Source organism: Dipodomys ordii, unplaced genomic scaffold (assembly GCF_000151885.1).
Source record: "Dipodomys ordii isolate 6190 unplaced genomic scaffold, Dord_2.0 Scaffold132, whole genome shotgun sequence".
NCBI lineage: Eukaryota > Metazoa > Chordata > Mammalia > Rodentia > Heteromyidae > Dipodomys > Dipodomys ordii.
In genome coordinates, this window is record NW_012267348.1 from 4789878 (window position 1) to 4816414 (window position 26537).

At 54.3% G+C, this 26537-nt stretch overlaps 2 protein-coding genes across 2 annotated transcripts in view; one reads left to right on the forward strand and one right to left on the reverse strand.

The window, feature by feature from the left end:
- Nucleotides 1-8568, forward strand: part of Nt5dc2 (5'-nucleotidase domain containing 2) — an 8919-nt gene extending 351 nt beyond the window's left edge. The window contains exons 2-15 of the mRNA XM_013030724.1: nt 3-117; nt 4001-4185; nt 4302-4376; nt 4626-4681; nt 4772-4865; nt 5032-5160; nt 5276-5336; nt 5414-5516; nt 5609-5710; nt 5939-6020; nt 7632-7718; nt 7810-7950; nt 8038-8102; nt 8188-8568. Coding sequence (XP_012886178.1) covers nt 3-117; nt 4001-4185; nt 4302-4376; nt 4626-4681; nt 4772-4865; nt 5032-5160; nt 5276-5336; nt 5414-5516; nt 5609-5710; nt 5939-6020; nt 7632-7718; nt 7810-7950; nt 8038-8102; nt 8188-8449 — 1557 coding nt within the window. The 3' untranslated portion in view covers nt 8450-8568. The remainder of the gene's footprint in view (nt 1-2; nt 118-4000; nt 4186-4301; nt 4377-4625; nt 4682-4771; nt 4866-5031; nt 5161-5275; nt 5337-5413; nt 5517-5608; nt 5711-5938; nt 6021-7631; nt 7719-7809; nt 7951-8037; nt 8103-8187) is intronic.
- Nucleotides 8424-26537, reverse strand: part of Stab1 (stabilin 1) — a 31770-nt gene continuing 13656 nt past the window's right edge. Inside the window, exons 19-66 of the mRNA XM_013030725.1 lie at nt 25161-25272; nt 24537-24723; nt 24342-24435; nt 24061-24219; nt 21706-21801; nt 20778-20873; nt 20559-20606; nt 20275-20405; nt 19973-20084; nt 19550-19627; nt 19355-19453; nt 19139-19237; nt 18846-18977; nt 18408-18536; nt 18237-18293; nt 17877-17960; nt 17145-17340; nt 16933-17028; nt 16796-16841; nt 16608-16684; nt 16291-16416; nt 16011-16084; nt 15805-15879; nt 15459-15581; nt 15115-15162; nt 14868-14945; nt 14627-14773; nt 14079-14219; nt 13942-14001; nt 12613-12789; nt 12443-12529; nt 12206-12355; nt 12049-12105; nt 11763-11964; nt 11322-11471; nt 11139-11243; nt 10920-11027; nt 10642-10835; nt 10414-10558; nt 10200-10333; nt 9946-10111; nt 9763-9872; nt 9552-9671; nt 9320-9469; nt 9138-9242; nt 8914-9060; nt 8713-8832; nt 8424-8629 (exon numbers count right to left, since the gene is read on the reverse strand). Of these exons, the coding sequence (XP_012886179.1) occupies nt 8573-8629; nt 8713-8832; nt 8914-9060; nt 9138-9242; nt 9320-9469; nt 9552-9671; nt 9763-9872; nt 9946-10111; nt 10200-10333; nt 10414-10558; nt 10642-10835; nt 10920-11027; nt 11139-11243; nt 11322-11471; nt 11763-11964; nt 12049-12105; nt 12206-12355; nt 12443-12529; nt 12613-12789; nt 13942-14001; nt 14079-14219; nt 14627-14773; nt 14868-14945; nt 15115-15162; nt 15459-15581; nt 15805-15879; nt 16011-16084; nt 16291-16416; nt 16608-16684; nt 16796-16841; nt 16933-17028; nt 17145-17340; nt 17877-17960; nt 18237-18293; nt 18408-18536; nt 18846-18977; nt 19139-19237; nt 19355-19453; nt 19550-19627; nt 19973-20084; nt 20275-20405; nt 20559-20606; nt 20778-20873; nt 21706-21801; nt 24061-24219; nt 24342-24435; nt 24537-24723; nt 25161-25272 (5484 nt within the window). The 3' untranslated portion in view covers nt 8424-8572. The remainder of the gene's footprint in view (nt 8630-8712; nt 8833-8913; nt 9061-9137; nt 9243-9319; nt 9470-9551; nt 9672-9762; nt 9873-9945; nt 10112-10199; nt 10334-10413; nt 10559-10641; nt 10836-10919; nt 11028-11138; nt 11244-11321; nt 11472-11762; nt 11965-12048; nt 12106-12205; nt 12356-12442; nt 12530-12612; nt 12790-13941; nt 14002-14078; nt 14220-14626; nt 14774-14867; nt 14946-15114; nt 15163-15458; nt 15582-15804; nt 15880-16010; nt 16085-16290; nt 16417-16607; nt 16685-16795; nt 16842-16932; nt 17029-17144; nt 17341-17876; nt 17961-18236; nt 18294-18407; nt 18537-18845; nt 18978-19138; nt 19238-19354; nt 19454-19549; nt 19628-19972; nt 20085-20274; nt 20406-20558; nt 20607-20777; nt 20874-21705; nt 21802-24060; nt 24220-24341; nt 24436-24536; nt 24724-25160; nt 25273-26537) is intronic.

The following is a 26537-nucleotide window of genomic DNA, read 5'->3' on the forward strand; positions in this document are numbered from 1 at the left end:
CGGGTCCCAGCGCCCACTGCCCCGGCGCTCCGCGCTCCGCTCCGGCGCCCACCGACGGCGCGGAGCCCAGCGCGCACCTATGGGCTCGTTACCAGGACATGCGGAGGCTGGTGCACGGTGGGTGAAGCCTGGAGCGGCCGAGCGCGGGTGGGGGGCGTCTCCCTAGCGGCGGCTGGCCGCCTCCGAGCCATCCTGGACGCCGCTTCGGTGGAAGCGCCCGGTGAGGTTCACCACGGTCCCGAAGCCGGGAGGCCTTTTGGAAAAGGCTCCAGAGGGGCGTCCAGAGCCTCCGCAGACGTTCTTGATGCCCGGGGAGGTTTGTGCCCGGACTTGATCTGCAGGATCTTGGAGCACACGTCGGTGTGTGCTGCCCCTGCCGACTCCCGCGTCCTCTCTGCGGGGCAGCGGCGGAAACGCTCCAACCCCTTGTTCTCCGCCGGCCCTTGTTAGACTAGAAGTGCTGTGGACAAAGCCGGCACATAACGCTCGGCTACTAGGGGGCCACTGGACCTAAGGGAACATCAGCGGGATTTTCAGGCCCTTCACTTGTTTCTGAAGCTCGGGGTGCACGCTCAGCAAGGGTGGGAATGCATCAGAGGAACTGAGTCACCCACGTGATGGTGGACAGATGGGGCCCCAAGGGACTCCAGGGAGGGTGTAGGACTCATCTGTCCATTTGTCTAGGTAGGTCTAATGAGTCTGTCAGGCAGGGTAGACTTCAGCAAGCCTTACTCTTCGTTCTCCACCGTCCTTAGGCATAAAACAATCTTGGATCCCCTGTCAGAGGGTTGCGGCCGTGACTCAGAACTAGGTCAAGAAGGGGTTGGGGAGCTCCTGCAGGAGCCCCCAAGGGTGACGTGGCTTCTATTGTCTGGTAAGACAAAAGTGGCCCTGGCTAGAGATTACAACTGCCTGGACAGGGACTTCCACACGAGCTGTGTGAAAGCTCTGGGAGGCCAGAGCTCACCTCCTGAAAGCTGAAGACAGGGTCTCTGAGGAATGGCGATTCAGAAGCCCTTTGGGCCTGAATTAAATTTGTCTCCATGGAAGGACAGGCTAGACTGCTGTTTAAGAAGTTTGTTTTGTTTTTGGTGCTGATCCTAGGGCTTGAACTCAGGGCCTGGGTGCTGTCCCTGAGCTTCTTTTGCTTAAGGCTAGCACTGCACCACTTGAGCCGCAGCATTACCTTTGGCTTGTGTTCTTAGTAGCTTATCAGAGATAAGAGTTTTATGGCCTTTCCTGACTGGCTGGCTTTGAACCTCCTGAGTAGCTAGGTGTATAGGCATGAGGCACCAATGCCCAGCTTATTTAGGAAGTCTTTATGCTCCTGGAAAAAGCTTTCTGAGTTACTTTGGAGATGAGAGGAGAGGGCCTGCCTGTATCTTCAGATCCTTATAGACCCCATAAGTTCCTCTTGTGCAAGGTCATTTCCACCAACATGCCATAGTGAACAAGGTGAGCCTACTACCTGGGTCTAGGCCTCCATCTGGCTAGATTTTCTAGAGAGGTGTCTCACCATTGAAATGTATCTTGGCCAACACTTTGCCAGTGATGCCAGGCTCAGCCCAGCCCAGCTTCCCACCCTGAAAGCAATGCAGCAGAGCCATCACTTCCCATCTTAGCTGGCTTCAGTAGGTTACTCTGGAAAGCCAGGCCCAGGGGAGAGTGATGAAGTCAGTGACCAGGGTGCCTTGAAGCTATTTCTTCCTCTGGGCCCTGAAGAAATAAATGACTACCTCCCAGGAAAGATGAGGATTGAACAAGATGAGCCTACAAGACTCCCACAAGTGAGTCTCAGGGCTGCCAGGGACAACTTGGTCCCAGAACTTGGAGCCTTAGGCACATGAGAAGCTGAGGGGGAGGAATGTAGAGACTGAACAATACTAGGTTGGGCACATCCTTTCCTGGCCCTTCCCCACACTGTGGAAGGATATAAGACCCTGCAGCCCCCAGAGGTATGGTTTGCTTAGTCCATAGACTGGGGGTTGAGGTGTGGCTGTAAGAGCCTGGCTTCGCCATCTTGCTTTGACCCTGGGAGGATTGTCTACCCCTGGGAACATTTCTCAAGGGCAGAGGCAAGGCCTGGACTCAGCCAGACTTCTGTGCCAGGAAGGGGCTGCACAGCCAAGTAGATGCCGCCTACCCCAGTGTTTCTGGGCACTGCAGCAGGAATCATAGTTACAGTTTGTATCTATAAATACAGGGTCATATAGAGGGCAAGGTCTAGCTAAGTGGGCAACTAAAGTTTCAGGTTAAAGTGCCCAAGAGGGCACTTTAGAAGCAGCTCTCTAGACATCTGCAGTCAGCTATGTCCCCTGCACATCTGAGTGAAGCACCCTGTCCATGGCCAGGGATCTGAAGAGCAGCTACTCTGCTGGCCTGCAGCCACCAGAGGAACCAGCCACACCTGTTCCCACACCCACACTCTGCACTTGACTCAAACTGAAGTGGTGAGGGGTGGAGCCCTGTGCTCCAAAGGGGCCTTGGAGGCAAATGCTCTGGGCACGGGCGCACGTAGGAGCATGAAGTATCTTTTCTGGAGTGCAGCAGCTGCCAGGCTTGCTGTGAGGCCAGGGACCTATGGTGTGGGTGAGAGCAATTCCCTGAAGGCTTGGACCCAAAGTCTAAGGTAGTATTCCTGGTGTCCAGTCCTACCTGCTTCCCTCCTGCAACCCCTGCTCCAGGAGTGACAGAGAGGCCAGGGACAGGGAACTTTGGCTTTAGCTCACATAGGTCCAGATGCAGAGCAGGGATACCACACTGAAGAAGTTGTTACAGGTTTTATTCTCCCCTTAGAGATGAAGAAACAGATCCAAGGGCTGAGGTGACATTCTTGAAGGCATCACCATGAGACAGACAGAGGGCCTAATTTGGCCTGCCTGACCCAAAGCCCATGCACTTTCAAATACATCCCTTCTCCAGCCACCTCCCTCGTTGTATAAAGGGGGAAAATGAGGCAAAAAGCCTGGAACAACAGAGCCTACCTGGCCTGGTGCCCTGCTCAAGCTCTCTGTTATGGGACGGAGGGCCCACTTCAGCCCCTTGAGCTCAACCAGAGTGGGGTGGTTGTGACCACATCCCCAGAAGAGAACAGCCCGATCCCAGAACCAGACATCACACGTCCCACCTGCCGTAATTAGCAATGTTCTCTAGCTACAGCCAGGGAATGTCATTATGTGGGCTGGCAACCAACTGAAATCCGATTAAAGGGGCCTTATTCCCCAGGCTGTGGCAGGTGTTCAGAGTTGGTAGCCTGAGTGGCACAGGGGCTCCCCACTTGATCGGTGTATTTTCAGCCCAAGCCCCAGATCAGGGCAAGGCAGCAGTCATGGCCTCAGTCTCATGCTGCCCCTCACAGATACCCCTCGGGAGCTGGGGGGTGAGACCAGTGGGCAGATCAGAGAGACCGACAGCTGTGCTTCTGAACAGGTTTTGTTTTGCGCCAGTACTGGGGCTTGAACTCAGGGTCTGTGTGCTGTCCCTTAGATTTTTGGCTCAAGGCTCAAGGTACCACTTGAGCCATAGCTCCACTTTCCACTTTTTGGTGGTTAATTGGAGATATGAGTCTCACAGACTTTCCTGCCTGGCCTCACTTCAAACCAGGATCCTCAGATAGCCTCCTGAACAGCTAGGATTATATTATAGGCCACCAGCACTTGGCCTGAACACATTTTGAGCTGCCTTCCTGAGGCCAGACTGAGGAGCTGACTGCCTAGCTAAGCAGTACTGCCCTTAGGGTTGCTACACAACTGTGTGTCTGGTAGGACTAATAGGTAACAGCCTGATGGTTCTACAGGTGATGGGGTAACACAGGCAGGAATAGTAGCAAAACCATTAGGGGGAGCCCCAGGCATGGGCTCAGCCTAGTGCCATCTCTGCGTGTGGCCCTGGCAAGTTCCTTCTCTCTGAGCGTGTTTGGACCTCTGCAGCATGGAGCTGCAGGTGTTTCGTGAGGTTACATGGACGACCACTGGTGAAGCCTTATACCTCCTTCCTCTAGACCTTCTGCCCCCTGAGGTTTGCAGCCTCCTCAACCCAGCAGCCATCTATGCCAACAATGAGATCAGCCTGCGTGATGTGGAGGTCTATGGCTTCGATTATGACTACACGCTGGCCCAGTATGCAGATGCACTGCACCCTGAGATCTTCAGTGCCGCCCGGGACATCCTGATTGAGCACTACAAGGTGAGGCAGACCTAAGCCACAGACTGAGTTGTAGCGCTCCCAGACACCATGGCTGGTGGCTGGGCTGATCCCCTGAAGGACCCTTCTCTGAAGCCTAGCCTGCTTTTGCCCAACAGTACCCAGAGGGGATTCGAAAGTATGAGTACAACCCCAGCTTTGCCATCCGTGGCCTCCACTATGACATTCAGAAGGTAGGTGGCTAGATGCTCGCACTCTTCCCACTCCTTCTGGACACGTAATGGGCTACTTCGTTAGCCTCCCCTTCCTAGAGGAGGCTCTTCTCTCTACACCCCTTGGCCTCCACACTGTAGCTTCTTTCTTCTCTTTATGTACCTGGTCCCCTTGGTATCCTGCAGTGGCAGGTTTGTGTCAGGGTTAGGAGAAGTTGACAGGAGCTACCTCCTTACCACTGGCCTCCCCTCCACCCCGGATCCCCCCAGAGCCTTCTGATGAAGATTGATGCCTTCCATTATGTACAACTGGGGACAGCCTACAGGTCAGTGCCGCCTCTGCCCCAATCTCCCCTATGCCCCCACCCTGCACTGCTGCTTAGGCTGAGACTGACAGCATCTGTGCCACCACTCAGGGGCCTCCAGCCTGTGCCAGATGAAGAAGTGATCGACCTATATGGGGGCACCCAGCACATCCCGCTGTACCAGATGAGTGGCTTCTATGGCAAGGTATCCCCTGCACCTGCTACAGTGGGTGCTAGCTCACACCCCAGTGTCCAGCCCCGGCCCACAGGCCATGCCCGCTGCTAATGGCCTAAGGCACTGCTGCAGCCCTTGGTCTCCCCTGCTGGGAAGAGTAGGCCAGAGAGGCGGCTAAGCTATGTCTCCTTCCTAGGGCCCCTCCATCAAACAGTTCATGGACATCTTCTCACTGCCAGAGATGGCACTGCTGTCCTGTGTGGTGGACCACTTCTTGGACCATGGCCTGGAGTTTGACCAAACACACTTGTACAAGGATGTGACGGTGAGGATACTGGGCCTGCCCCTTAGATGGCAAGAAGAGGAAGTCCAGCTGTAACAGGCAGGCCCTCTTGGAGCCCGCTGGGCCTTCACTGTCCCCCTATATCTACTTCCCCCAGGATGCCATCCGAGATGTGCACGTGAAGGGCCTCATGTACCAGTGGATTGAGCGAGACATGGGTAAGGGTGGATGGTAGCCCGACCACAGCCTGCCGGGGCGGGGGGGGGGGTCCTCATAGACCCATCCTTTCCCTCAGAGAAGTATATCCTGAGAGGGGACGAAACATTCGCAGTGCTGAGCCGCCTGGTGGCCCATGGGAAACAACTATTCCTCATCACCAACAGTCCTTTCAGCTTTGTGTAAGTCCAGCCTCCCTGTGGGAGGAGTAGGGTTGGGTGGAGGTACACACAGCACCACCCTTAGACCTGCAGCCATTTCCCCCTCTACACAGGGACAAGGGGATGCGGCACATGGTGGGTCCTGATTGGCGCGAGCTCTTCGATGTGGTCATTGTCCAGGCAGACAAGCCCAGCTTCTTCACTGACCGTCGCAAGTATGGGCCTGGCAGAGACTCCAGGGTCAGGGAAGGAGGTGGAGGCCCTAACTCTGTGGGGGGGGGCTGAGGCTGATCTTTGCTCACCACTTTGTGTGCTTGGAATGAGCTCATCTCTTTGCTAGAATATAGCCCCCTTCAGTGGATGGGCTTTTTCAAGAGAGGAGGGAGGTACCTGGCTCTTAATCCCATCACAGACTGAAAATCAAGTCCTTTACCCTCCCCCAGGCCTTTCCGAAAACTGGATGAGAAAGGTTCTCTCCACTGGGACCGTATCACCCGCCTAGAAAAGGGCAAGATCTATCGGCAGGTGAGGAGTCTTGAGGAGGATCTCACCCTGATGAAGGAATATTGGGTGGACAGGAACTATCCACGTAACCATGGCCCTAGCAACATCACACCGTGGGACTAAAGCCAGAGACCACCAGGGCAGGGCAATGTGGAGAGTGAGCTTGGCTTCTGGGTCACAACTGGGTTTAAACTCCACTTAAAAACAGGGGGTCGGGGCTGGGAAGGTGGCTCATTGGTAGAGCACTTGCCTTGCATGCATGAGGCCCTGGATTCAATTCCTCAGCACCTCATAAGCAGAAAAGCCAGCAGTGGTGCTGTGCTCAAGTGATAAAGAGCTAGCCTTGAGCTGAAGAGCTGAGGGACAGAGCCCAGGCCCAGAGTTCAGGCCCCAAGGCCTTCAAAAAAAAAAAAAAAAACCAGGGGGTCTGGCTTAGATGCCACTGTGCCTTGCTTTCTTCCTCAGCGAGAGAATAAACAAAGTTGTAGTGTAAAGCCCTCAGAATGCCCTGCAATTGCCAAGCACCAGTTAACGGCACTGACAAGTTGGGACTGAGCACGCACAGAAGCAGCCTGGTTAGGCATCCTGAGGCTGGCCTTTAAGGAGGAGGCAGCTCATGAGAGCACATTAGGGAGCCACCCCCACTTCCTGTCTGGCAAGAAAGTGAAGTGGGTAAGGCTGGGTGTCGAATAGCCATGAGAAGATGATGAAGGCATTTCACCCTGGCTGGAATGTGAAAATCTTAGCTGAGCTTCTTAGAGGCAGGCATACCAAAGGTCTTAAGGCTGGGGGAAGCCAGCCGTTAACAGGGAAAACAATACTGGGTGCCCAGGCATAGCTTGCAGGCAGTGTTCCCACCCCTGTATCTGCCGAGCTTCACCTATCTTTCTGCAGACAAGAGAGGCGGGGGGGGGGGGGGGGGAGATACAGGTGCATTCATGGGAAGGTGACTATCTGAGTGCTCCTTATGCTCCATGTCCTGAAGTTTCCTTATACTGTACGTTGGATCTGCTTGGGTCGTAAGTTCCCTGTCTTTCTGCATCTTTCCAGTCTCTCTCAGTTGGGAGGCATGTCCTTCGCACCCTCCCACTCATACATGCTCTGCGGTGGGGCTGCCTATTCCCCTGGTTCCCATCTCCCCAAGGCTCTTGGGCAGACTTGCTTTGGGAACTGGCCTTTGGCTATGCCTTCTCCTGGGGTGTGGATGCCTGTACCTGGTGGCTGCTGCGCTTCTAGTTTTGGCACCTCTAGGAAGGAGTTTCTCAGTTATGCTTGGTCTTGGCTGCTTCAAGCTTTTGAGCAAGAGAAGCACGTGGCCTGCCAGTGAATTCTGCTCTTGCTTTGCTGGGGCTGAGTCAGCCAACAAAGACTTCCAAGGCCCTTTGCTTTAGGGAGCGGGGCCTTCCTTGTGATCCGTTTCTCACAAACAAGAACGCAGCCTGGGGTGGGTGTGAGGCCATAGCGGGGACACCCCTGAGGACAGCGAGGCCACGGGAAAGGCCAGCCTACTTTCCCAGCATCCGGCTAGCCTTGGCTGCCTCTTGGGATTTAGCAGGGCTGAGGGAGGACAAGGCCTGCTTCCTGTGGCCCTAAAGTGCGCAGTTGGCTCAGCAATGTCCACGTCTACTGCAGGGAAACCTGTTTGACTTCCTGCGCCTGACAGAATGGCGAGGCCCACGCGTGCTCTACTTTGGTGACCACCTTTACAGTGACTTAGCGGTAGGTGAAGGGGTCAGGGCTACCGCAGGAAGGGGGTGGGGGCAGCCCTCCCAGCTAGCACTGAGGTCCATCCCAACACCACACCTGCCAGGATCTCATGCTGCGGCATGGCTGGCGCACAGGTGCCATCATCCCTGAGCTGGAGCGCGAGATCCGCATTATCAACACGGAGCAGTATATGCACTCGCTGACCTGGCAGCAGGCGCTAACGGGACTGCTGGAGCGCATGCAGGTGTGAGGGGCTGAGGGTTGGGGGTGGCCAGCGGGGGAAGCCAGTGAGGCAGCCTCCTGCCATCACCTGACATCATCATCCTGACAGACCTATCAGGATGCAGAGTCTCGGCAGGTTCTAGCTGCGTGGATGAAGGAGCGGCAGGAGCTGCGGTGAGTGGGGAAACAGCCAGGCCCGGAGTCCTGACCCAGCCCCTCCTGTGCCCGCCCTTCATACGGCCCCATGTTGCCTTCCCAGGTGTATCACCAAGGCTCTGTTCAACCCTCAATTTGGGAGCATATTCCGCACCTTCCACAACCCCACCTATTTCTCAAGGCGCCTGGTGCGCTTCTCGGACCTCTACATGGCCTCCCTCAGTTGCCTGCTCAACTACCGCGTGGACTTCACCTTCTACCCGCGCCGCACACCCCTACAACATGAGGCACCCCTCTGGATGGACCAGCTCTGCACCGGCTGCATGAAGACACCCTTCCTGGGAGACATGGCACACATCCGCTGAGGGTGCCTTTATTGTCTCGGACAAACCCCCAGTCCTTCCTACACCATCCACCTCGGGAAGCTATCCAGACAAGCAATAAAATGGTCTCCTTCAGCCATGTGCCTCTGCTTCAGCTCTCAGCCCTCATTTGACTGCAAGGATCCTCTGGGTGTCAGGGAAGTCATCCTCCAGGAGTGAGTCCTAAGACATATAGGCCATCTTCAAACAGGGGAGCACCAGGCCCCAGGGCCCCTTTCCACACCCTAAACCCATACCACACTCACATCAAAGGGCTCACAAAAGGCATCATGGCTACCAAAGATGGGGTTGGGGACAGAGACCAGGGTTGGGCTGGTGGGCCCTTCTTGCCAAGGAGAGAAGTCTTCATCAGCATCATCTTCTGCCTGGAAAAAAAAAGCAGAGTGAGGGGCCGCAAGCAAGATCAAAGCACCTCACATTCCATCGGCCCTCTAATCCAACCCTACCTGAAAGGCAGAGAAGCTAAAGCCTGTGGGCTTCCCTCGGGTGCGCAGGTAGAAGGCCCCAGCCACAAGCCCGAGCAGCGTTCCAGCAGCTACCACTGCTCCCACCCCTGCTGCCACGGACGGTGCCTCGGGCGCCAATACTGCCTCCTACAAGTGAAGAAAGTGTCGAGGGCCTGGCCAAAGGTGGCCCTTTACAGCTCTGCCTTCCCCTTCCGTGGACTTACAGGCTGGAGGGGTGCCAAGAGGGGACTGGCCAAAACATGAATGATGCCATTGAAGGCCATGATGTCCCAAAAGATGACATGGCTGACCACAACTGCCCCAGGAGTCTGCAGGAAAACCAGAGTTAGGCCCCGAAGGTGAGTGAGGGCTAAGCCAGCGGGGGAGGGACAGAGACCAGACTCACCGCAGGGGCCCAAGAACTGTTGTCAGAGCCCATGTCATTTATGAAGAGGCTGAGACCTGAGTGGGCAGGGAGCAAGGTCCCTTGGCTGGCATTGGCACTCAGGAAGGTAGCATTGGACGCATGCAGCTCCAGGTCTGGACCAGTCAGCGTCTGGGCAGAGCAAGATCTATTGGGTTAAGCCACCTATAGAGAGCAAATTGGGGCTCTGCTGTGCCCACACCCCTGCTGTTACCATATTGTGCGCAAAGCCTTCATTGACAGGGACAAAGAGTGTCTTGTAGGTGAGCTCATCATTCAGGAAGTCCAAGAAATCAAGCCCTCGCTGCGTGGTGTTGGCATAGCCCAGCAACATCTGGGAGGGTGGGAACATAGGGCTGTGGCAAGTTTCCTTCCTGGGGATCCCAGTTACCTTCCCCTTATGCCTAAGGTGAGCCCCTGCACACCCCATAGAAGGTGGAGAAGTTGGCAGTAGCAGCCAGTACATCCAGCAGCTTCCCATTGCACACACTGATCCCATCGCCCACAAAGCCGACCTGACATCTGCAAGTCACATCTGTGGAAAAGGCAGATCAGTGGGTTGGTGGCAGGGGCAGAGCAGGAAGCTGGGCTTGGTGGAATGCACCCACCTTGCACACGGTAGCAGTAGGCATCCCAGTGCTCCGAGAGATTCTTACGTACACCCATGCTGACCACACCCACCCGACCATCACCACAGTCCGCCGCTGGGAAGACAACAGGGTGGGCAGCAGAAGCATTGGCCAGCCATCCCACGAGGCAGAGGTGGAAGCCCAGCTGTAGGGGTAGCAGGAGGAAATGCTGAGACCCAGGCTCAACTTCATAGATCCTGTTAAGTGTGGCTCCCACTCCAGACCCCACACACCTGCTGGGCAGCAGAGAGCTGAGAGAGTGAGGCCAGGACAGCTCCCTGGGCCCCACAAGCCACCTCAGCCTCTGAGAAGGTCAGACCATAGGGGCCGCTGCTGGCCTGAAGGTGGAAGACACCAGCCTTCTTTTCTGTAGAAGGGAGGATGCATGATCAGCCAACTGGCACCCAGGGGTAAAACCAGGTTCTGGAAGTAGGCAGGGGAGCACACCCTGGAAATGTAGGTCAGTGCACACAGCATCTGCATGGCAGGGTGATGGATGGCCCAGGCAGCGGTCTACGGGCGGCTCGGGCTCCTCCAGACATAACAGTCCATCGCCCACATAACCCGCGTGGCATTCGCAGCGCCGTGTGTTCTGGGGGAGAACAAGGAGTGTCCTACAAAGGCTAAGGGGTGCACCTGCAAGGCATCCCCAACCTGGCTTCTCCCCCTGCTTACCGGGCCAGTGTTCAGGCAATCTGCGTGTTCGCTGCATCCCCCGCGGTGGCCATCCAGACACGGGTTGCGAGCCCGGCAACTCCAGCCATCACCCTCGTAGTCAGACAGGCAGACACAAGCCACTACTGTGCCTACTTGACTGCAATTGGCATGCTCACTGCAGCCACCGTGCCCGTGCTGGCATAGATCCACCACTGGGGGGAGGGCAGGGAGGGAGGGGCTGAAACAGGAAACTGAGCCTATTGGAGGCCCACCCACCTGTACATGCACCCGCTTACCTGTGCACACACGGCCATCGCCTTCATAGCCCAGGCTGCACTCGCAGCTGTTGTTCCCACGACACACAGCCTGGGGTGCACAGGGCGGGACACACACAGGCTGCAGCTCTGTGCCCCAGGGCCCATCCCACATGACCAGGTCAGTAGCTGTCCTTGGGACCTCTTCCCCCCACCCTCATGCACGTGTGCAGCAGGAGCGCAAGCACAAGCTCCACTCACCCAGCTGTACTTCACAGCGTGACCCAGTCCAGCCTTCATCACACCAGCAGGAGCCAGACCCCCCGAGCCCCTCGTCGCAGTGGCCGTGGGGGCCGCAGCGGCAGGCTGGGAAGAAGAGTGGTCAGGAAGAGCAAGACTGGCCCACCAGCTATGAAAACTAGGACAGGGTGGGGAGAGCCTCACCTTGACACTGGGGGCCAAAAGCACCAGGAGCACAGAGTTCACAGGCTATCCCAGCAAAACCTGAATGGCACACACACTGTCCGCTGCCACTCATGCCATCCATGCACACGCCGTGGCTGCTACACGGGCTGCTGGGGCCGCCAGGGCAAGCTGCAGGTTGAGTAGCAGAAGTAAGGTAGAACCAGGGGCTCATCAAGATACCCACACATGAAGCCCAGCCTGACCCTCTCTCTTCCATCCAGTGGTAGCCAAGGCTCTTCAAAGAGTACCAAGCACACAAGCCACCAAGACAAGAGACCATCCAAAGCCTCTACCTTTTCTAAGGCTGCTCAGTGCCCAGCTTTCCCCATCCTGGAGCACGCCACTACCCTTTCTTGGGGACTGGCTGAAACCTTGTCCTTGGCTATCTTGGGGGCTAGAGGCACCAATCAGGATGCTCACCTTGGCACTCACTGCCATAATGACCAGGGCAGCATCTGGGCTTCCAGACGGTGGTGACACAATTGCGGTAGCAGCCCCTGCTCAGGCGTGGGGTCTGTCCCCAGGGGCTGGGCCGCACCCAGGCGCTACGAAGTGCCAAGGAGCTCAGCAATGGGGTTGTCCAGAACCTGGAGTAGTGGCGCCAGCACGCCTCAGGGGTGCCCTGGGCCAAGAGGAGACAGACCACAGCCAATCCCAGTTTGCTTTTGTCCCTATCCAATCCCCACCTCAGCTCCAAACTCCCTACCTGCTCCCATGAGCCCACGGGACAGGGTAGCTCCAGCCCACAGATACTGCAAGTCTTCTGGAAGGGATGAGGCCAACATGTGTAAAGTCAGATGAACAGACAGGACAGATAGGCTTGGGCCCTGCCCATCCACTTCTGGCCAGTCTCCTCCCCTCACCATTTGCAACGACTGGGTCGCAAAGTGATCACATCGGGAACCAAGGCCAGGTGGCTCTAGCAGCTGGTCAATACCATAGGCCAGACCACCTTCAAAGGGCAAGTGCCGCTGAACAATGTGGGCATCGTCCTCACCCACCATGAGCTCACCCTGTAGAGGAAATGATTGGAGGATGTAGGGATCCTAGGTACTACAGCCCCACACTGCCCCTCCTGCTTCCCTCCTATCCAGACTCACTGGCCGGGCACGGCTGCAGGAGAAGGAGATGGGAGTCCCATGCATTGTTCGGAGTGGGCCCAGGTTGGGCAGATCAGATGCCAAGGCCTGAACAAATGGAGCCATGATAAGAGCTGGACAGGCAGGGTAAGCTGTAGACAATGGGGACCAGTAACTGGCCACGTACCCACCTCAACATTGCGGATTATGTGGCCCCGCAGAATGGCTGCCAGCTTGTCACGGTGGTCCTCGTGGTACAGCCAGGCCTGCCGATCAGGAGGCAGGGCTTGCAGGGCAGAATCTGTGGGCCACAGCATTGTCAGGGGCCTGTGGGACACATCTCGAAGCATTGGCAGGAGGCCAGCCACCTGGTGTGATGGAGCACAGGTGTAGCAGTGAGAGATTTGGAGGTGGGACACAGACCAGGAAAGGGCTCCAGAGACCCAAACAGACTTCCTTGTAGCCACATTCATCTCCAGCAGACAGTAGTCCCCTTCATCTATGGGAAATACATCCCAAGACCTCCAATCGATGCCTGAAACCATGAACAGTACTAAAACTGATAAATTGACCTTTTTTTTATATACCTATGATAAAGTTTAATTTATAAACTTGTAATAGTAATCTTATAAGATTACTATTGTTAATCTCTTACATAGGACAATTATTCTTATACAATAGAACAATTACAATAATACATTGTAATAAGGGTTGTTTAATGTAACTGTTCTAAACAACTAACATTTTAACAAAAGGAATACCAGGAAGCTGAAATATATTTTGTCAAGTCAAGGAGCAGAAGGTAGAAAACTGAAGGGAAGAAGGGTGGGCAATACAGTCATTATAGTCAATGTACATGTAAAAATGGAACCATGTAACTTGAAGGTCTGGATATGATTGGGGCAGATGGAAGATAATGATATAAAGGATGTATTGATCAAGGTGTATTGTATTATAAACTGATTTGTTGAGTTGAAACCTCTTTGTACAACTACTTAAAGATTTTTAAAGCTGGTGGCTTTAAAAATACTGGTGGCTCACATTGTAATCCTAGCTTCTCAGGAGGCTGAGATCTGAGGATCACAGTTCAAAAACAGCCCAGGCAGGAAAGTCTGTGAGACTTGTTTCCAATCAACCACCAGAAACTGGAAGTGGTGTTGTGGCTCAAAGTGGTAGAGCACTAGCCTTAAGCAAAAGAGCTCAGGGACAGTTGTTTAAAACCTGTAAGTTATTTCTAGGATTTTTTCCATTTAATATTTTCAGGCTACAGAAAGTAAAACCAGGGAGAAGGGGAAGCATGGTACACGGCATGTTGGCAGGGAAAGTTGCACATAAACGCTTGTACCACTGTGTACACTGGACAAGTGTGCAAGCTCACACAAGCACATGTGTGTCCACACTGGAAGCTCATGCACACAGTCATGACCTGTGTTCAAGGCCCTCCACATAGGCAATTCATTCATGGATTCATTCATGCATGCCTGCACACACTTAAAGGCCCATCCATGTGGGAACAGTACCGTCACAAGGCGGCTGAAGATCTTGTATCCGAAGCTCTCAGCAGCCACAGTGACATTTCTCTGGAGAAAAGCACTCATGAACAACCAGGTAAGGCAGGGAGGGAGGAGTCCAGGCCCAGGCCCAGGCCCAGTCATACCCGAGGGGTGGGGGTAGCATCAGCCTCCCAGTGTAGCACATCTGGTGGCAACAGGACACGGTCAATGAAGTGCAAGACACCGTTCACTGCCTCATGGTCGCTGCTCACCACCCGTGCAAAGTCATTGAGGTATATGCTGCCCTGGGGAGGGAGGCATGAAGCTGATTGGTGGGGTGCTCAAGAGCTGTGGGTGGGGCTTGGGATAGGGGTGGAGTCAAAGCACAAGGTAGAATTTGGATCTGTCTCACAGAAGTAAGCACAAGGAACAAGGTTTGGCTGGGGTTTCAAGAGCAAGACACTGGTGCCAACTTGGCTCTGGAGTCCTGGAGCTGGAGGCTCAAATTATGAGCAAGATCTAGACCAGACTCATCTCCCTTGCATTGCAGTACATGTACACACACACCACACACACACACACACACACACACACACACACACCACTGTGCCTTAAAGGAGTGGAAGCAAGGCAGGGTAAACCTTGAGTGGGACTGGGGGTGCACTCCACAGGGGTACAGACCAACAGTGGGGGGAGGGGAGGTTTGGCTCACCTCCCTCTCACTGAACCGTAGTGTGTGCCCAGAGAGTGCTGTGGCATATCCCTGGTCCAGGAGCTCCTGGCTACTCAGCTGCCGGCAGCCAACCACATGGTAGCGAAACACAAGCTGGCGATGTGCTCGAATCTGAGCCAGATCATCCTAGAGTAGTCATGAGGGGAATAAGGATCCCTGATTGCTGCTTCTATCCTGCAGTGTCCACCACCAGAGGGCTCTCCCTTCTCCAACGGTGTACCTTTGACAGATTGGTCATTAGATCTGCATGTGGCACAAAGATTGTAAAAGGCCCATCACCCTTGAGATCTTCGTATTCCTGGAGTAATAGAAACAGCTTGAGTGCCAGAGGGATGACTTAGGGCTTCAGCTGATCTCCTGGGGAAGACTTGAACTCTGAGAGGTCAGACTAGCTGACCCTCTGACCAGATGGAAACACTGAGGACCAGAGACAGATTGGGTCATGGAAGAGCTGGCTGGCTACTCACCAGGAGGTGGAGGCTGAAGAATAAGGCCTGCTTGTCTCGTAGGAGCTCCTAGGGGAGCAAGGATCAGCTTAGATTTTGGGTGGCTCCCATTCAGGGGCTGGTGCCTATTCTAGCCACCTGTAGCCCAAGGTCTGGCTAAGGTAGAGATGAGGAAAGGAAAGCTGGGGGCCAGGGGTGTGAGCTAGCAGGATTGGTTCCATGTGTCATAGCTAAGGTCAGGACCAGGAGGAATAGAGGTGAAGGTCAAAGCCAAGGCAAGAATCGGGATTGAACCTAGGATCTTAGGCAAGCTCCCAAGGGCATGACCAGGATCAGGGTCAGGGGGAAGACCAGGGCCTCGTTACCAGACCAACTCGGGTGCGGCAGGTGAATCCATCTCCCACAGTGTGGGCTGTGTCACAAGTGCATGTCCTCTGGCCATCCCCTGAGCTTTTGCACACAGCGTAAGGGCTGCAGCCCCCATTGTTCTGAGGCAGGGACCAAAGAGGGAAATGTCAGTAGTGTCCAGCCCTCTTGCCCTGGGGAAGAGGCCACAAAGCTTTCTGCCCAGCCTCCAAAGCCATAGCTCTAACCCACTAGCGAGACTTGTGCTTCACAGGAGGAAGGCCTACTATATGAAGCCCTTGGGGATCCTGTGGGGTATGTGGAGGGTTTTCTGCTCTCCTCTCCCTGCGAGATGTGTTGACTGACCTGGGAACAGGGGTTCAGAAGTTCACAGGCCTGGATGCCATCTCCGCTGTAGCCCTCCCGGCAACTGCAGGAGACCTGTCCCAAAATCAGGTTGCTAAGAGCTGCTAAGGTCCTGGATTGAAGGGTCAATCCCCCACTCCAGACCTGGGAGGCCCCAACCCTATGGAGAACAACGTGGCCCCTGTGTCCAGCCCTGTCCTGCTGACCTGCTGGGGGCCTGTGGGGATGCATTCGGCATGAATGTGACAGCCCCCGTGATGGACAAGGCAGCTGTTTGTTTCTGGAGGAAGAGACACTGGGATGAGGAGCGGCCTTGGTGGTCCCTCCACTCATTGGTCAATCTACCCTCAATGTCCATCCCCTCCCCTCTCTGGGCTCCAGTTCCTACCACAAGTATACCCTTCAACCTCTCCTTGTCTGCATCACACCACTGAAAACGGACTCCTTCACCTCAACATGCATCCATGTTCGGGGACCCAGCCTCACCCTGGCACAGCTCCCCATCTCCTGAGTAGCCATCCTGGCAAGTGCATATCCGCTGTCCTGGGGCCACCTTGGTGCAGTTGGCGTGGGGGGAGCAGCCCCCATGGTCATGGGCACAGGGGTCCACCTCTAGGATTAGATGGTCCCAGAAGGTAGTGAGGAACAGTGGGGCAGAGGAGGACCAAGAAGAAGGCAAGAGAGAAAGGCAGATGCCAGAGAGAGGGGTAACACCCAACCCAGAAGGGACAGTGAAGGGGAACTTTTGGGGACAGCCACCCCCAATATTTCAGAGTGAAGACCGTGGCCTCCCTTAGAGGGACCTGAACAGTAGCTGCCATTTCCTGTGTATCCTGCCGCACAGACACAGACCACAGCTCCATCTGACACCTGTACGCAGCTGGGGGGGGGGGGAAATGGCAGTAGTTCAGCCTGTGTCCGGCTTGCTCTGTGCCCAGTCCCTCCCCTTCTCCCCCGCTAAGCCTACCTGCCTCAGGTTGGGTTCACTTACTTGGCATTGGAGTCACACGTCTTAGGACACTGAGGGGCAGTGATTTCTGGGGGTGGGAGGAAGAAGGTTCTGGTCATATGACCAGAAGCTGCCTCTCCCATCATTCCTTACCGCCCCACTTCTGGGGATCCACTCACTCTGGTCACAGCGAAGACCCTGCCAGCCCACGTTACAGACACAGCTTCCGTCCCCTCGCAGCCCCTCCTGGCACAGCCCATGGACACAGTCACACACTGGGAATGGAACAAGGGAAGACAGGATTTATTCAGTGCCTCCCACCGAGCCCTGCCCAGATGCCCAGCCTTGCTCTTGTCCAAGAGGCCACCATTCTGCCCCTGCCAGGCCTCACCTCCAGCACAGGTGGGCCCATAGCGGCCCAGCTCACACATCTCGCAAGCTGTTCCGTGGAAGCCCTCCTGGCAGCGGCATTCCCCACTGCCCAGCAGCCTGTCCTGACACTGCCCATGGCCGGAGCACACGCCCCCCAGGCCTCCAGGGCATGGCTCACACAGCATGCCAAAGAAGCCAGGGCAGCAATCAGGTACCTGTGGAGGGAGGGGAGTGGGAGGGAAGAGGGAGAGGGAGGAAGGGGGAAAGGGGAGAGGGATCTGGCTCAGGCCAGTACACTGCCAGAGGCGAGGAAGCGGTGAGGAGGAGCTCAGGTCCCCAGAGCCAGAGCACAAAACAACTTGGAATCAGAGGGGCATGGAGAATGCTTCCACATCCGTCCCCTAGCAGTAGTAGGGAAACTAAGAGGGGTGGGCACAGATGGATCCCCCTCTGAGGAGCAGAGCCAGGCCCCGAAACTCGGTGATGGATACCTCCAGCTCTGGGGGAGCTCTTTTTTCCCTTTCCCGTTCTCACTCCTCAAGGGGGGGGACATAGACAACATGGCCCTTGTATTTGGCATGTATCTCCCCTTTTCTTCCTCAGGCCACCCACTTTGCTGGCCTCGCCTGAGACCCAGCCCTCCTTTGCTCTTCAAATTGATCCAGTATCCCTTTATCCCCTCATCCCTCTACCCCCATCCCTCACTCCACTTTGTCCTCCCACCTCTGGGTGGGAGCATCTCAGAGCAAACCTGGATCTTCTTGGCACAGGTATAAGAACATCCCCGGGAGAAGGAGAAGCCAGATCTGTAGACACAGCTCTTCCTGGGGGTGTCCTGGAAACAAGGAGGACAGGCAGGAGGAGTAAGCTTAGACACAGACCAGGCTAGTGGTGAGGGAGACAGACAAATGGACTGCAAGGATCAGAATGGGTAAGAGAGACAGACATGAGCAGGAGAGATGGATCTCATGAGGGATGGTGACAGGACCAGGCCTCAGCCCGGACCAGAGAGTAGCGAGCTGCCTGTATCAGTACAGTTCTGCACGCAGGGCTGCACCTGGGGATGGGAGGCTGTGAAGCAGAGATAGAGCTGTGCCAAGCCCAGCCTCACCTGCAGCTGGAAGCCTTGCGTGCAACGGAATTTCCGGGTGCAGTTTATGCATTTCTCCTGGAAAGCAGGATGTCAGGTGGTCCAGGAATAGGAGCCTCAATCCCCCTACCCTTCCTCCAGGGCAGGCTGACCAAGGCTCCTCCCTACCAGGCAGGCCAACCAGCCACTCACCCTCAGAGCCTCTGCATGGCTGTGTAGACAGCGGCTTGAGCCCACTGTCAGGATCCCTGACAGGCCGAACAATGACTGGCCAGGGGCCTCTAGCAAGGGGCCTTCCATTGGCACATGGTTCACCTCAGGCTGGGAAGTACGACAACAAAATGGAGTCATCTACCCCTTCATCACCCTCACTCTGGTGCATGGGAGTACTCCAACTTGGGACATCTCTCCCTTGTTGCTCTTTAAGCTACCCTATGAGGCTGGCATTGATCCAAGGCCTAGCCTCACCTTTGCCCTTGAAATTTAGGGCACACTCCAGTGCTGGGAGGTAGGTTTAAGGATGGGAGAAGTCTCCATGGAGCAGAGGGTGGGGATTTCTAGGTAAGGAGAAGGGATCATTCTAGAACAGAACCCCAGAGAGGGGTCTCCTTGTTCCCTGCCCCGTCAAACCTGGCTGCTGTGGTTGTAGAAGACGAGCCAGTGGGCAGTGCCCAGGAGGGAGTTTCGGTGTCCCCCCTTGCTTAGGGTTTCCACAGAAAGTGCTTCCCCCAGGATCACGTGGTGTCGAACTGTGTCTGCATCCTGGGGAGGGGAGGGTTAGAGGAGTCAGTTTGATGGGGGCAGATTCCAGGCCTCCCGAATGCCCTGGACATCCTGGTATTTCTACTATTTCCCTTTGCTTGGCATGAGAGACTCACACTCTGCGCTTCACTGTTCACCCTCGGTCACCCCAGTGGTCTCACCAGGCTGCTGCTGTTGCCTTGAGCCTCCAGGGAGTGGTTTGTGGGTATAAAGATGGTATAGGCAGCGGCAGCCTCAATCTGGGACACCAGTTTGTGGCGCTAGGCACAGGGGTAGAGGGAGGGGAGGGGCAAGTCAGCCCTCAGTCCTGACGTTGAGAGCCAGCAGGACTCCTGCACGATCTGAGCAGCCATGCCCCCTTCACCAGCCTCCTTTACCTGCAACAGATCCCGGAAAAGATGGAAGGCAGGTACCAGGTCCAACTGCTGCAGTAACCCCTTCCTGGCCAGCACGTCCCCTTGTGGAGGTAGCAAGACCTAGAATATAAAGCAAGGGTCTCTTGGTCGCTCATTGCCTCTTGGCCCATGGAACGTGTGGAGGGGGTCCCTACTCATACTCTCCTCCTGCCATACCTGGCTGATGATATGCAGGACGCCATTGGTGGCCAGGAGATCAGCTACATCCACACTAGCATTCTGAACCCAAACCCTCTGGAAGAGAGCAGGCAGAGCTCAGCAAAGGTGGGTACAGGTATATGTTTGAGAGAGGAAGGCCCAGCCTTGCCTCAGACTCAGGCTCTACCAGGTGAGCACACAGACCCTCAGTAGGACCACCACCACCACTACCACCACCACCACCCTGCCATGAGAAGGGAAGATATGCATGCAGACACAGATAACCAGACAACTGCTGCTGGCCCAAAGACCTACGACCATCTGCAGTGTGGGGCAGGGTCTAAGAACCCCAATCTCATCCTGAGTCCAGGCCCAAGGAGCCTATGATCACTCAAGCTCCCTCCCATGTCTAGTCCCTTGTGCCCAGAGTTCACCTCGTACCCCACTGATGTTGTGAATCTCCCAACGTGTGGTAGAGCTCAGAGTAGCCACTTTCTGTCCGCTCATTTGGGCCAGATCCTCCTCAGAGAAGGCACCCTGGAGAAAATGGGCCCTGAGGGGACCCAGTTTTCAGGGTCAGTGCAACCAACAGAGACCCTTGGAACAGTCCTTTCCCAACGGGCGGGCCCCAATAAGGGAGAGGACCCAATTTCCTTCCCTTTTTCTAGGAAAGGCCTGGGTGCCTAGAAGGAAAGGCCTCCAAAAGGCCCCTCCCATGACTGGCTTCAGCATGGCTATCCTACCTGATCAGGGTTGGCAGCATTTTTGGCTGCAGCCAGAAGGCCCGGTCCTTAGGGCTTAGCCTGCGGATGGCAGACTCGGAGGGCACCAGGGCTGTGACGTTGCTATCAGCGGGAAGCGTGATGCCAGTGCTCTGTGTACAGAGAGCGCAGGGATGGGGCGATGAAGGCAGCACATGGAGATGACCTGCTCCCACCTCCAGCTCTTGGAATAATAAGTGGCACCCCTACATCCAGAAAGGTCTCTTGGATGTGAGCCTGAACCCCAGCATTCTTCCCCATTCTACCTTGAACCACTGGAAGAAGGCGGAGAAGTGAGCATTGGCTTCCAGCTCCTAGGGGGGGTGGGAAAGAGCAGAAGTCATGAGCTTCAGTAAATTTAAGGGCTTGTTCAAACCCATCTCCCAGCAAGGGCCCTGACGAGCACCACCCCATTTCCTGAGGCATGTGGGATAACTCAGGCCCAGGCCCAGGGAAGAGAACAAATGAGTCCACACTCAACTTACTCGGAAGATGTCACCATAGCAACTGAAGCCATCCCCCCCAAAACGAGGGGGGCAGGTGCAGATCCGTTGACCTCCCCCAACTGCCTGGCAGGTGGCCTGGGAAGTGGGGACAGAGAGATATAACCTTCCATTCAGTATATAGCAAGCTGTACACCAGATGTCCGCCATCTTTTCTCCCTCCCTGTTACCCCTCCTCTGCTCTCTTCCTGTCTACCTCTACCTCAACATCCGCATCCAACAAAGTCCCTTCAGTGGACCTAGCTCTGTTCCCCAAGGTCACTGGACATCTGATGGAGATGGCAGGGAGAAACACAGGGTTAAGGACTCAGGAAGCTTTCTGCCTTCAGGAGCCCACACTGGAGGCAGGAGGAGGCAGCCGGTCTAGACTGACTTAGGGAGGTGGAGGTGCTGTGGTGTGGAGCAGGGTGATGTCAGGGGCCATCGAGGAGCTTGGAGTTGTGAGAGGACAGGGAATGGGGGAAAAGGCCACTTGCAGAGCTACAATCCTAAAAAGGAAACATGAAGTAGGTCTGTAGTCCTAGCTACTCAGGAGGCCAAGATCTCAGAACTGAGGTTCAAAGCCAGCCCAGGCAGACAAAGCTGAGAGATCTTTATCTCCAATTGACTAGCAAAAAGCTGGAAGTGAAGCTGTGGCTCAAGTGGTAGAGTACTAACCTTGAGCAAAGAAGCTCAGGGTCAGTGCCTAAACCCTAATTCAAGCTCCAGTACTTCCACCAGGAAAAAAAAAGGCCACACTATCCTCAGTTGGTGGTTAGAGAGACATGGTTGAATTTGAGATTTAGCATGTCCAGTGTTACAGGAGCCAGAGACACTGAGAAAGAGGAGAGACACTGAAGAAGAGGAGAGCATGAGGGTCCACCCTGGAGGTACTTCCCCAGGACTCTGAGCCCTCGTCCACCCCTCTCACCAGGCCATGGCAGCCACCGTTTCCCACTCGGCAAGGGTCAATGGGGCTGCACTCGTAGCCATCTCCAGCAAAGCCCAGCTTACAGGTACACCGGCTCTGGAACAGAGGGGCCCACCACACCATGAGAACTAACCCCTGTGCCTTCCACTCCCCAGCTAGGCCTTCCAACAGAGGAACTTCTCCAGCCCTGCCCTGGAAGGTCTGCTGTGCAGATGGGAGATGGGAGCGGGTCCTCAGGATGTGGCTGAAGGGGATGGGCTCAGTGCCCTTCTGTAATCCAAGTTCTGCCAGGGCCACTGAGGTCATTGGTAGCAAATGAGGAGATGTCTGCATGGCCTGTGCCTGGGATGGCAGCTCAGAACTTGTCTCTGTTTAGCTGCTCTGATCTCTTCCCCTATGCTGATGTCCTTGGGCCTGTCCCTGCTGCAGATGACTAGTGAGGCTGTGATGTCAATTGTTCTTATTTGAAAGTTGGGGAACTCAACCTGCTCATTAAAAACCCCAGCTCTAATTGTTTGTTTTTTTGTGCCAATGCTGAGGCTTCAACTCTTGGTTGGCTTTTTTTCTGTTTGTGGTTGGCATCTTGTCACTCAAGCCACACCTCTACTTCTAGCTTTTTGCTGGTTAATTGAAGGTAAGAATCTGTTGGATTTGTCTGCTCGGGCTGGCTTTGGACTTCAATTCTCGGATCTCAGCCTCCTGAGGAGTTAGGATTACAGGCATGATATACTGGTATCTTAACTGGCTTAGTTCTAAATTAGAAGGCTCTTTTTCTTGTTGCCAATCCTAGGGAATGAACCCTGGTCTTGGCCAGGACACTGTCCTGAGCTTCTTTTGCTCAAGGTGAGTGCTCTACCACTTGAGCTACAGCACCATTTTCGGGGTTTTTTGAGTAGTTTTATTAGAGGTAAGAGTCTCATGGAGTTTCCTGCCTGGATTGGCTTCAAACTGCAATCCTCAGATCTCAGCCTCCTGAGTAGCTAGGATTACTGGCATGAGCTACAAATCTTCAGCAATTATAAGGCTCTTAAGGGGATTTGGAGCTCCAGGCTTAACATTTATCTGTGTTCCTACTGCCAATAGTTCATGGCCTGGTGTCTGAGGCTTAGAGCTAGTTTGGAATTGAAAGACAGAGAGCCCCATGGTCCTTGTATATATATATGTCTGGGCCACATAGAGGTTGGCTCAAAATCAGCCAGTTTGGCCTTGCCTTTTTTTTTTGGTTTGGTTTGGTTGGCCATGGGGCTTGAACTCAGGGCTTAGGTGATATCCCTGAGCTTTTGTGCTAAAGGCTAGTGCTCTACCACTTTGAACCACAACTCTACTTCCAGTTTTCTGGTGGTTAACTGGAGATAAGAGTCAAACAGACTTTGCTGCCCAGACTGGCTTTGAACTGTGATTCTTCAGACTCCAGAGCAGCTAGGATTATAGGAATAAGCCTGCAGCGCCCAGGTTGTGTGTGTGTGTGTGTGTGTGTGTGTGTGTGTGTGTATGATACTTTCCTTTGAATTCAGCCCCCTTGTACTTGGAAGGCAGGAATTCTGCCACTTAAGTTTTGCACTCAACTCATTTTTGCAGGGAGTGGAGGTAGGGCTCACTTTTTTGTTCAGGCCAGCCGTTGAACTATGATCCACCTACTTATGCTTCCTAAGTAGTTGTGCACCACCATACCTAGTTTATTGAGATCATATCTTACTTTTTGCCCAGGCTAGCCTCAAACCTGATCCTCCTGATCTCTACCTTCTGAGTAGTTGAGATTACAAGTGTAAGCCACACAACCTGGCCAGATACTCTTAAATAGCTGTAAGAACTTGGGTTCACTAGGCCTGAAATGCTTCACACAAAAGATCTAGGCTTGCCAAGCACCAGTGTCTCATGCTTATAATCCTGGCTACTCAGGGGGCTGAGATCTGAAGAGTGCTGTTCAAAGCCAGCTCAAACAGGAAAGTCCATGAGACTCTTATCTCCAGTTGACTACCAAAAAGCCAGAAGTGGAGCTGTACCACAAGTGGTAGAGCTCTAGCCTTGAATACAAAAGTTCAGGACAAGGCCCTGAGTTCAAGTCCCAGGAGCAGCACAAAAATAAGTAAAAATTATTGGTTCTAAGATTCCCTAAATTCCATGGATCCGGGGGTATTACCTCCATGGTAAAGATCTCTTCTTGCTTTGGTCAGTATCACATTCCCTAAGTCTAGAATAGGGGCTAGCCTAGAACAGGTGCCCAATGACATATGGGCAGATGAAGCAACCCCAGGGTGTATGATCCTCTGAGCTTAAGCTTGAGCTTGAGCTTGGAGTAGGTGTTTCTAGGTTTCCCCCAGAACTCCCAGCCACCCTGGGCCTGCTGAGCCTCACCTGCCCAGGGCCCACATAGCTGCACAGGGCATCGGCATGACAGCCACCTCGAGTGTCCAGCCCACATTCATCGATGGCCACACACACACGACCATCCCCACTCCAGCCTTTATGACAGGTGCAGTGGTGGCTTCCCAGGTCCCCAGGGACACACTCAGCCTGTAAGAGTTGTGGACAAGTGAGTCAGGGCTGCAGGTCTAGAAGCAAAGGACCGGGAGGCCCCCCCCCACCCCCACCCCCCCCGCCCTGTCTCAGAACTTGTGAGAAGAATTGGGACTGACGTTCTCTGAGCAGCCGCCACGGTCTGGATGAGCGCAGGGGTTGCTGCGTGTGCAGGAGTAGCCATCACCTTCAAAGCCATCAAGGCAGACACACCTGGAGAGAGGTGAAGGAAGGGCCTCTGAGCCTGGGGAAGAGGCCGAGCAAACCACCCCGTGAGAGCACAGATGCGGCAGAGAGAAACCAAGAATCCTCACCTCGGAACACCTTCCAGGCTGAGGCAGCGGGCATGCAGGTGGCAGAGCTGGGCCACCCCTGTGGTTCCACAGCCACCCAGGGACTCGTTACAGAAGCGGCCTCTAAAGCCTGGGGCACACGTGCCATGCTGGCACACCCCCCCGCTGCCCGGACGGTTGTCACACAGACCATGGACACAGCCACAGTCTGCAGAGAGGAGATGGGAACAGAAAAGCAAGTCAGACAGGAGGCGGGGCTGTAGGGGGCCAGGGTTGATTTGGGGGAGGGGGGTGGCTAGTTCAGATTTGACTTCCAGCTCACTCCAGACTTGCCAGGCAGGCAATGAACGTAATTGGAGGGCATTCTGAACTTTCAATCACCCCATTCTACACCAGCCCCTAACACCACCATCAGGAAGTTCTCCAATGTGTATGACCTAAATCCTGCTTGCTTTATTTTAAAACACAGTTATCTATCTGGCAAGGGTGAAGGAAATAACATCTATTTTTGTTCCCAAATCTGGCTCTATTCCCTCTGGCCTTCATTTCTCCTCTTAGGGCCTTGTTCCCTTTCTTGGAAGCCCCCAGACTCTTTTCTAGGAAGACCTTTCTCCCTGGGAGGTGCCCTGGACACGGACTACTTACCTTCCTGGCACTGGTCTCCATGCTTGTTGGGGTTGGAGCATATATGGCAGGCAATGCCCTTGTAGTCTGGGAAGCAGAGGCAAGCCCCATGGCCCTGGATTCCATCACTGCACTGCAGGGCGGGCAGGATGCAGACTGACGTCACATCCCCTCGCCCAACACCTCCTTCCCCAGGCTGGCTCTGAACTGCGCTCCCCAGACCTCACCCTCAAAGGACCTTCAGAGGCCCTGATTCTGTCCAAGAGCTAGCCCCTAACTGACATCTGTTCCTGAAGTTTCACACTCAGCCTAGAAGCATCGAACACGTGCGTTCTTCCATGGCTGCTGACAGAAAGCAGCAAAGGTTTTTTCTTTGTTGTTGTTGGTTTTTAATGTACTATGTGATTTCTTTTTTCTCTTGTGTTTTTTTCTCTCTTTTTCCTATGGCTTATCCCCTGTTGTCCCTGTATTTGATTTTGGTACCCTGGGAATTGTATATACATTTATCTGAAATAGGGAAGGGAAGGGGAACAATAAAATGGTGAGACAAAGGACAAAGGGGAGTATATGCAATAGCGACACTCACAAGACAATGTTATAAATGAATTGTACAACTTGGGGGGGGGTGGGGAAGGAAAAAGTGGGAGAAAAATGAGGGAGGAGGTAACAAGTTCAACAAGAAATGTACCACTACCTTACATATGTAACTATAACCCTTCTGTACATCAGCTTGACAATAAAAAAAAACTAAAAATAACTATTAAAAATGGCTGTGTGTGTGTGTGTGTGTGTGTATGTGTGTGTGTGCATGCACACATGAGCATACATGCCAGTACTGGGGCTTGAACTCAAGGCACCTTGATTAGCTTTTTTCCCAAGGTTGGCGTTCTACCACTGCTGGCTTTTTGCTAGTTAACTGGGGGACTCTCAGGGATTTTTCTGCTTGGGCTGGCCTTAAACTGTGATCCTCAGATCTCAGCCTCCTGAGTAGTTAGGATTATAGACCTAAGTCATTAGCACTCTGCTTCCAGCTTGAATGTTTTTGGTGTTTTGTTTTGTTTTGTCTTTTGTCTAAGTTTCGGGGCTTGAACTCTGGGCCTGGGCGCTGTCCCTGAGCTCTTCAGCTCAAGGCAAGCACTCTACCACTTGAACCACAGCACCATTTTTGGTTTTTTAGTGGTTTATTGGAGATAAGAGTCTCACAACTTTCCTGCCTGGGCTGGCTTTTGAACCATGATCCTTAGATCTCAGCCTCCTGAGTAGCTAGGATTATAGGCATGAGCCACTGGTGCCTGGCCTGTTTTTATTTATTTATTTATTTTGTTGGTCATGGGGCTTGAACTCTGGGCCTGGGCGCTGTCCCTCAGCTCTTCAGCTCAAGGCGAGCGCTCTACCACT